A 10,522-nucleotide genomic window follows, 5' to 3' on the forward strand; every position below is an offset into this window, starting at 1 on the left:
TGCCAGGTGTCAGAGCAAATCTCATACACGTGTATTTCTGCATCGTTATGGGACTTTAGAAAAAATTCCGCGGTAAATTTTTTAAAATTATTTTTATATTTATGGTTTTACTTTAGGTTTGGGGCTACGTGTGAAGGTTTGTTACACAGGTAAACTAGAGTCATTGGGGTTTGTTGTACAGATTATTTCATCACTCTGGTGTTAAGCCCCGTATCCAAGTTATTTTTTATTTATTTTTTTGAGACTGAGTTTTGCTCTTGTTGCCCAGGCTGGAGTATAATAGCATGAGCTCAGCTCACTATAACCTCCGCCTCCCAGGTTCAGGCAATTCTCCTGCCTCAGCCTCCTGAGTAGGTAAAATTACATGTGTCTGCCACCACTCCTGGCTAGCTTTTGTATTTTTACTAAAGACAGGGTTTCACCATGTTGGCCAGGCTGGTCTTGAACTCCTGACCTCAGGTTTTCCACCTGCCTCGGCCTCCCAAAGTGCTGGGATTACAAGCGTGATCCACCGCGCCCAGCCCCCAAGAGTTATTTTTTCTGCTCCTCTTCTTCTTCCCACTCTCCACCCTCAAGTAATCCCCAGTATCTGTTGTTTTCTTCTTTGTGTTCCAGTAAATATCTTACTTTGATATTTGATCCTGCTGGTTGTAAAAATGTACATGTTGTCGTGTTAGTAAACATGGCTGGCTTGCTCTTTGGCATCTGCATTGGAAATTGGCTCCTTTGCGATTTTTCTCTGTGTGAAGAGTGCCATAGTGGCTGCCTCAGTGCACGCCCCGCATTCCTACAGATATCTGAAGATTCCTCCAGGTCAGGCAGGTGAAAGGGTGATTGCTTCCCCTAGGATGGGGCATTTCCTGTTTTCTTAGATCAGACAAGATTCCCCCCTGCCCCCAACTGCCAATGTGTCCTCTTCTACCAAGGTGTGATTCCTCTTAAGTTAAACAAAACTTGCTACTTTTTATATTTTTAAAACCTTTCTCTATATGCACACCCACGTACACAAGTATACACACACACATATATATACATATATACACACAAAAATGTATATATTTTGAACATCTTTCATTTTTTGAAAATCTGGGGAAAATGGCAATCCTTTGTATTAACATCTAGTTTGTTGTGAGTCTGTGTAGGTTTTATTATTTTGTGGACATATATATATATATATATAATGTATTTTCATACTTTGAGTAATTTAGTTTTCATGTATTTTCTTTTATTTTGAGACTGGGTCTCACTGTGTTGCCCAGGCTGGAGCACAGTGGCATGATCTTAGCTCACTGCAACTTCCACTATCAGGCTCAAGCCATCCTTCTACCTCAGGCTCCCAAGTAGCTGGAACCACAGGTGCCTGCCACCATGCCCGGCTAATTTTTTTTTTTTTTTTGAGATGGAGTCTCTGTTGCCCAGGCTGGAGTACAGTGGCGCGATTTCGGATCATTGCAACCTCTGCCTCCCAGGATCAAGCAATTCTCCTACCTCAGCCTCCCTGGTAGCTGGGATAAGAGGCATGTGCCACTGTGCCAGGCCGGATTTTAGCTTCTGATTCTGATCTTTCACTGTGGACGTTGTCATCTCTGAAGATATCACTCATACCCTGTCTCATCTAGATACTGAATGTCACTAGCATTGTCAATAAACGTTTCTGGGCTGGGTGTGGTGGATCACACCTGTAATCCTAGCACTTTGAGAGGCTGAAGCAGGTGGATCATGAAGTCAGGAGTTTGAGACCAAACTGGCCAATATGGTGAAACCCCATTTCTACTAAAAATACAAAAATTAGCTAAGAGTAGTGGTGCGCACCAGGAATCCCAGCTACTCGGGAGACTGAGGCAGGAGAATCACTTGATCCCGGGAGGTGGAGGTTGCGGTGAACTGAGATGGCACCTTTGCAATCCAGCCTGGGTAACAGAGCAAGACTGTCTCAAAAAGAAAAAAAAGTTTCTAACATTTCTATAAGGAGAAACCTGCATTGATTTTTATTTTATTTTATTTTATTTTATTTTATTTTATTTCTTTTGAGATGGAGTTTCACTCTTGTTGCCCAGGCTGGAGTGCAGTGGTGCAATCCCGGCTCACCGCAACCTCCACCTCCCTGCTTCAAGCGATTCTCCTTCCTCAGCCTCCCAAGTAGCTGGGATTACAGGCATGAGCCACAACGCCTGGATACTTTTTGTATTTTTTCTTTTTTAGTAGTGACGGGGTTTCTCCACGTTGGTCAGGCAGGTCTTAAACTCCCGACCTCAGGTGATCTGCCTGCCTCAGCCTCCAAAAATGCTGAAATTACAAGCATGAGCCACTGTGCCCTGCTCCTGTATTCATTTCTTTTGTATTATCCACAAACATCAGAAATTCATACTGAGAGGGTATTGTGACCTCTTCAAAAGGTATAATAAGGCCAGGTGTGGTGGCTCATGCCTATAATCGCAGCCCTTTGCAAGGCCTAGGCAGGTGGATCACGAGGTCAGGAGTTCAAGATCAGCCTGACCAACATGGTGAAACTCCGTCTCTACTAAAAATACAAAAATTAGCCAGGTGTGATGGCGCCTGCCTGTAATTCCAGCTACTCATGAGGCTGAGGCAAGAAAATTGCTTGAATCTGGGAGGCAGAGGTTGCTGTGAGCTGAGATTGTGCCACTGCACTCTGGTCTGGGCAACAGAGCGAGACTCTTATCTCAGGAAAAAAAAAAAAAAAAGAAGTGTAATAAAACACAACTCAGAAAACATCATGTGGTTAAACATCCCTTACTTGGCTGTCAGAACTTTCTCTACAATTAAATCCACGCTTTCCCCTCTCTCTTCTTCTCATTTTCTATAAAGATAAGAACTCCTCCCATAACCATTTCCTTAAAATGTGTTTTCATTTCAGGGTCTGTTGACATTCAGGGATGTGGCCATAGAATTCTCTCAGGAGGAGTGGAAATGCCTGGACGCTGCTCAGAGGACTCTATACAGAGACGTGATGCTGGAGAATTACAGGAACCTGGTCTCCCTGGGTGAGGATAACTTCCCTCCAGAAGTGGGGATGCGTCCTTGTGTATCTTTGTATTTTCTCTTTTTTTTTAGATACAGTGTTTCTCTCCCCCAGGGCGGAGTGCAGTGGTGTGATCAGGGCTCAGTGCAATCTTGAATTCCTGGGCTCAAGTGATTGTCCCACCCCAGCCTCCCCCAGTAGCTGGTACAAGTGCGTGCCACCATGCCGAGCTACTTTTTTAGTTTTTTTTTGTTTTGTAGGTGTTGTTTTTGTTTTTGTTTGCAGACATGGTCTTGCTGTGTTGTTGAAGTTGGTCTTGGTATCCTGGGCTCAGCACATCCTCCTCGGCCTCCTGAGTAGCTGGGGTTACAGCCGCCAACCCCCATACCTAATTATTGGTTTTTATTTTTTAAATTTTAGCATATGTGTGTCCTTAGGGCTAATATGAGTCTTCCGTGGACAACATGTACTTGGTTCCTGTTGATTGAGCCAGTCTTTGCCTTCTGAGTGCAGAGTTAAATATTTATATTTGAAGTATTACTGATGGAGAAGACCTTACCGTTGCGTTTCTGTTACATATTATCTGTATTTCTTGTAGGTTTGTTTTTATTCTTCATTTCTCATTTATTACTTTTTGTGTTTAATTGCTTTTTTATGGAGACATGTTTGACTCCCTTCTTATCGACCTTTGTTTGTTTGTTTATGATGGAGTCTCACGCTGTCGCCAAAGCGTCACTGCTGTGTGCGATGTTGGCTCACTGCAGCTGGCTTCACTTCTCGGGCTCAAAAAATTCTTGTGCCCCGGTGGCGCAAGAGTGCCACTGTAATCCCAGCACTCTGGGAGGCCGAGGCAGGCAAATCACCTGAGGTCAGGAGTTCAAAACCAGTCTGGCTAGCATGGCGAAATTCTGTCTCTACTAAAAATACAAAAATTCGTCAGACACGATGGTGGGTGCCTGCAATCTCAGTTACTCAGGAGGCTGATGCAGGAGAGTCCCTTGAACCCGGGAGGCGGAGGTTGCAGTGACCCAAGATCATGCCACTGCACTTCTGCCTGAGCGACAGAGTGAGACCCTGTCTCAAAAAAAATTTTCATAACCTGCAAAAACTACTCTTTCTCCTCTAGAACTCCTTGTTATTTATGTTAGAATTATTTTCTGTATGTTGCATTTTCAGTATCACATATGTATGGTGTTTTCTCATGCTGTTTTCTTCTAAATAATAGGAAAGAAAGTTGAATTATGAAGAAAAGGTACACTTATACAAGTTTCTGTCCTTTTATTTGGTTATTTACTTATTTATTTATTTATGAGACGAAGTTTTGTTCTGTTGCCCAGGCTGGAGTGCAGTGGCACAATCTCGGGTCACTGCAACCTCTGACTTCCGGGTTTAAGTGATTCTCCTGCCTCAGTTTTCTGAGTAGCTGGGATTACAGGCATGTGCCACCACGCCCAGCTAATTTTGTATTTTTAGTAGAGACAAGGTTTCTCCTTGTTGGTCAGACTGGTCTCGAACTTCCGCCCTCAGGCGGTGATCCACCTGCCTTGGCCTCCGAAAGTACTGGGATTACAGATGTGAACCACCGCGTCCAGCCTGTCTGTCTTTATTTACCTTTACTGGAGAACTTTATGTATATTTGTGGGTGGGAGTTACTCTTTAGACTTCTTTCATTTCTTTCTTTTTTTTTTTTTTTTGAGACTGAGTGTCTGTCTGTTGCCCAGGCTGGAGTGCAGTGGCTCGATCTTGGCTAACTCCACCCTCCGCCTCCCAGATTCAAGTGATTCTCCTGCCTCAGTCTCCCAAGCAGCTGGGACTACAGGCACGTGCCACCACATCCAGCTAATTTTTTTTTTTTTTTTTTCTGTAGAGATGGGGTTTCACCGTGTTAGCCAGGAAGGTGCTGAAAGGATGCTGCTGATCTCCTGACCTCGTGATCCTCCTGCCTCAGCCTCCCAAAGTTCTGGGATTACAGGCGTGAGCCACCGTGCTCAGCCAGCCTCAAAGTTTTTAAAACATGTTATTGTTTTTAGATTGGCTTCAAGTATTGCAAGATTTACAGTTCAGACGCTAAACTTCCTTTGTTTAATCAGATGTGCCAGTCTTCGGTGATGTTGATGATGAGATGCTCCTTTTCCTGTCTCAGTCATTTCACTGTCCTCTCAGAAATAGCTTAGACTGGTCAGCCGAGGTGGCTCACGCCTCTAATCCCAGCAGTTTGGGAGGCCTAGGTGAGTGGATCGCTTGAGGTCAGGAGTTTGAGACCAGTCTGACCAACATGGTGAAACAGCAACTCTACTAAATACAAAGTGGGGTGACTCACGCCTGTAATCCCAGCTCTTTGGGATGCTGAGATGGGTGGATCACCTGATTCAGGAGTTTGAGACCAGCCTGGCCAACATGGTGAAACCCTGTCTCCACTAAAACTACAAACATTTTGTGGGCATGGTGGTGGGTACCTGTTATCCCAAGTACTCGGGAGGCTGAGGCAGGAGAATCACTTGAACCTGGGAGGTGGAGGTTGCAGTGAGCTGACATTGTGCCACTGCACGCCAGCCCGGGTGACACAGTGAGACTCCGGGCTGAGGTGGGAGAATCTCTTCAGGCAGGAGGATCGTGCGACTACACTCCAGCCTGGGTGATAGAGCGTGACTTGGTCTCAAAAACAAACAAAAAAGGAAATAGCTTAAACTGGGAGGTTTACGGCATAGACATTTATTTCTCATGAATTTGGAAAGTGGGAAATCCAGGAGCAAGGTGCCAGCCAAGTTGGTTCCTGGTGACGGCCTTCCTCGTGGTTTAGCCCAGCCACCTTCCTGCTGTGTCCTGACATAGTGGAAACAGGAACAGGCAGTGAGCTCTTTAATATCTCTTTATTAAATCACTAGTCCTATTCATGAGTAGTCAACACCCATGACCAAATTCTCTCAAAGGTCCCATCTGCAGGAACATCCTATTGGAGAATAAGAACTCTGAATGTGGCTTTTGTTCAATAAGAACATTCAGACCAGGGAGCCTGCATCATATTGTTTATGGTTTTATTGTGCAATTTGTTTTATACAATGTTTTCTCTGATCCCAGTTTATAAATTTTCCCAGTACACAGTCTATGTTTTATATTTTGTGCATAGTGAACTAGATAACTAAGGTCAATGCATATATATAGAATTGCCATATGGCCTGGCTGTTTCATAAATGTAGTTGTGATATCATAGTTGCACCTTTTGACATTGTTAGTCAATTCTTTTTTTTCTTTTTTCTTTTTTTTGAGATAAAGTCTCACCCAGGCTGGAGTGCAGTGGTGCAATCTCGTTTCACTGCAACCTCCGCCTCCTGAGTTCAAACGATTCTCCTGCCTCAGCCTCCTGAGTAGCTGGGATTACAGGTTCCCGCCACTATGCCCAGCTAATTTTTTTGAATTTTTAGTAGAGTTAGGGTTTCACCACATTGGCTAAGCTGCTCTTGAACTCCTGACCTCGTGATCCACCTGCCTTGGCCTCCCAAAGTGCTGGGATTACAGGCAAGAGCCACAGCGCCCAGCCAGTAGTCACTTCTTAATTCCTCATAATGCTGTGTATTTTTTTGATCTCATACATCAGAAGGTAGTGATCCTTAACATGTATTTCAGTTCTTATACTGTATGCTGCTGGTAAGTGGAAATTATGGCTTTCTTTCATTTTTTTGTTTTGTTTTGTTTTTGTTTTGGGACAGAGTGGCGCAATCTCAGCTCACTGCAATTTCTACCTCCTGGGTTGATGCCATTCTCCTGCCTCAGCCTCCTGAGTAGCTGGGACTACTGGCACCCGCCACCATACCCGGCTAATTTTTTTTTTTTTTGTATTTTTAGTAGAAATGGGGTTTCACATTGTTAGCTAGGATGGTCTCGATCTCCTGACCTCATAATCTGCCTGCCTCAGCCTCCCAAAGTGTTGGGATTACAGGTGTGAACCCGGCCGTGGTTTTTTTCTTAACAAAGAATTGTTTAGAATTCCGTTGGCTGTATAAATGTACTTATTATTTGCTTGCTGATTTTATGTGTTATATTACTTTACTAATTAATTTTTATGACTGTACATAAGGCTTTTCGGTATGTGGTATGCAATATAACTGAAACACTCCACTCGTTAGTGTCACAAAGTGCCACCTGGCGCTGTGGCTCACGCCTCTAAAGGAATTTGGGAGGCTCAGGTCGGTGAATTGCTTGAGTCAAAAGTTCCAGGCCAGCCTGTCCAACATGGTGAAACCCCATCTCTACTAAAAATACAAAAATTGGCCAAGCGTGGTGGCGCATGCCTTTAATCCCAGGTACTCAGGAGGCTGAGGCAGGAGAATGGCTTGAGCCCAGCAGGCAGAGGTTGCAGTGAGAAAAGATTGGGCCATTGCACTCCAGCCTCTTGTGACAGAGTGAGACTTCATCTCAAAAATATAAAAATACAAACAATTTTTTTAAATGTCACAACATGCCTTTTCTGCATGAATAGAAGTAATTTTATAACAGTTGTTCAGAAAAATATTGTATTAGCTTTGTTTTTTTTTTTTTTTGAGGTGGACTCTCACTTTGTCACTCAGGCTGAAGCACAGTGGCGCGATCTCAGCTCACGGCAACCTCTGCCTCTTGGACTCAAGCAATTCTTGTGCCTCAACCTCCTGAGTAGCTGGGACTACAGGCATGGGCCACCACGCCTGGCTTAATTTTGTAATGTTTTCTTATCTTCTCAGTGCTATGACTATTTGACAATACAGAATTTTCATTGATTTTGGTTATCCTTACATGAGCTTATTGTGGATTATTTTCCAATATAGTATATTGTGTGGTCCTTTAGCATTTATTTGTATATAATAAATATGCTGTAAATATGAAGAATATGTTTTTCTCTTCATTGATGTGACAGTGATATGTTTTTTGCAAACTCTTATACAGTTTAGGGTCACAGTGGAAAAATACTCCTTACTTCAGGCTTATACACGTTTGTGCCCTGTCAGCGTTTTGACATGATATTGCAAATAGACTTCCGTAGACATTATTTCAAGCACATGTAATCGCCCTTTATTTATTGAAGAATCTTACCCTTTTCTGTTCCTAAACTTTCAAGATAATGTTTGGGAAGTTTAAAATAAGTATTGCTTTTTGTGTCCTATTTACACATTTCAGTATTATATACCATCTGTACTTAAGTGGAAACCTATTGGTGTTTATATTTTGTAGATATCTCTTCCAAATGCATGATGAAGGAGTTCTCATCAACAGCACAAGGCAATACAGAGGTGATCCACAGAGGGACAATGCAAAGACGTGAACCTCATCACATTGGAGATTTTTGCTTCCAGGAAATGGAGAAAGATATTCGTGATTTTGAGTTTCAGTGGAAAGAAGATGAAAGAAATAGCCATGAAGCACCCATGACAAAACTCAAAGAGTTGACGAGTAGTACAAACCGACAGGATCAAACGCATGATGGAAACAAACCTATTAAAGATCAGCTTGGATTAAACTTTCATTTGCATCTATCTGAACTGCATATATTTCAGCCCGAAGGGAAGATTGGTAATCAAGTTGAGAAGTCTATCAACGACGATTCCTTAATTTCAACATCCCAAAGCATTGAGAAGTCTATCAACAATGCTTCTTCATTTTCAACAGCCCAAAGAATTTCTTGTAGGCCCAAAACCCATATATCTAATAACTATGGGAATAATTTCCTGAATTCTTCATTACTCACACAAAAGCAGGAAGTACACATGAGAGAAAAATCTTTCCCATGTACTGAAAGTGGCAAAGCCTTTAATTATAGCTCAGTCTTAAGGAAACATCAGATAATCCCTTTAGGAGCGAAACAGTATAAATGTGATGTGTGTGGCAAGGTCTTTAATCAAAAGCGATACCTTGCATGTCATCGTAGATGTCACACTGGCGAGAAACCTTACAAGTGTAATGATTGTGGCAAGACCTTCAGTCAGGAGTTAACCCTTACATGCCATCGTAGACTTCATACTGGAGAGAAACATTACAAGTGCAGTGAGTGTGGCAAGACCTTCAGTCGAAATTCAGCCCTTGTAATTCATAAGGCAGTTCATACTGGAGAGAAATCTTACAGGTGTAATGAATGTGGCAAGACCTTCAGTCAAACGTCATACCTTGTATACCATCGTAGACTTCATACTGGAGAGAAACCTTACAAATGTGAAGAATGTGACAAAGCTTTCAGTTTCAAATCAAACCTTGAAAGACATAGGAAAATTCATACTGGAGAGAAACCGTACAAGTGTAATGAGTGCAGCAGGACCTTTAGTCGGAAGTCATCCCTTACACGCCATCGTAGGCTTCATACTGGAGAGAAACCTTACAAGTGTAATGAGTGTGGTAAGACCTTCAGTCAGATGTCATCCCTTGTATACCACCGTAGACTTCATACTGGAGAGAAACCTTACAAATGTGAAGAATGTGATGAAGCTTTCAGTTTCAAATCAAACCTTGAAAGACATAAGAGAATTCATACTGGAGAGAAACCTTACAAGTGTAATGATTGTGGAAAGACCTTCAGTCAGACGTCATCCCTTGTATACCATCGTAGACTTCATACTGGAGAGAAACCTTACAAATGTGAAGAATGTGATGAAGCTTTCAGTTTCAAATCAAACCTTGAAAGACATAGGATAATTCATACTGGAGAGAAACTTTACAAGTGTAACGAATGCGGCAAGACCTTTAGTCGGAAGTCATCCCTTACACGCCATCGTAGACTTCATACTGGAGAAAAACCTTACAAGTGTAATGAGTGTGGCAAAGCCTTTCGTGGGCAGTCAGCACTTATTTACCATCAAGCAATCCATGGTATAGGGAAACTTTACAAATGTAATGATTGTCACCAGGTCTTTAGTAATGCTACAACTATTGCAAATCATTGGAGAATCCATAATGAAGATAGATCTTACAAGTGTAATAGATGTGGCAAATTTTTCAGACATCGTTCATACCTCGCAGTTCATTGGCGAACTCATAGTGGAGAGAAACCTTACAAATGTGAAGAATGTGACGAAGCTTTCAGTTTCAAATCAAACCTTCAAAGACATAGGAGAATTCACACTGGAGAGAAACCTTACAGGTGTAATGAATGTGGCAAGACCTTTAGTCGGAAGTCATACCTTACATGCCATCGTAGACTCCATACTGGAGAGAAACCTTACAAGTGTAATGAGTGTGGCAAGACCTTCGGTCGCACTTCAGCCCTTGTAATTCATAAGGCAATTCATACTGGAGAGAAACCTTACAAGTGTAATGAGTGTGGCAAGTCCTTCAGTCAGAAGTCATCCCTTACCTGCCATCGTAGACTTCATACTGGAGAGAAGCCTTACAAATGTGAAGAATGTGACAAAGTTTTCAGTCGCAAATCAAGCCTTGAAAAACACAGGAGAATTCATACTGGAGAGAAACCATACAAATGTAAGGTTTGTGACAAAGCTTTTGGGCGTGATTCACACCTGGCACAACATACTAGAATTCACACTGGAGAGAAACCTTACAAGTGTAATGAATGTGGCAAGA

General features: G+C 42.5%; 1 protein-coding gene across 1 annotated transcript; it reads left to right on the forward strand.

Annotated features, from left to right (window-relative positions):
* Positions 1–2,869: 2,869 nt before the first annotated feature.
* Positions 2,870–10,516, forward strand: LOC113222670 (zinc finger protein 845; the record flags this gene model as incomplete). Its single annotated transcript, XM_026452317.2, has 2 exons — positions 2,870–3,005; positions 8,186–10,516. Coding segments are annotated over 2 exons (2,467 nt in total), but the record flags the coding sequence as incomplete, so codon positions are not given.
* Between the last annotated feature and the right edge of the window lie 6 nt (positions 10,517–10,522).

This window comes from Piliocolobus tephrosceles, unplaced genomic scaffold, assembly GCF_002776525.5.
Source record: "Piliocolobus tephrosceles isolate RC106 unplaced genomic scaffold, ASM277652v3 unscaffolded_33199, whole genome shotgun sequence".
NCBI classification, from domain to species: Eukaryota; Metazoa; Chordata; class Mammalia; order Primates; family Cercopithecidae; genus Piliocolobus; species Piliocolobus tephrosceles.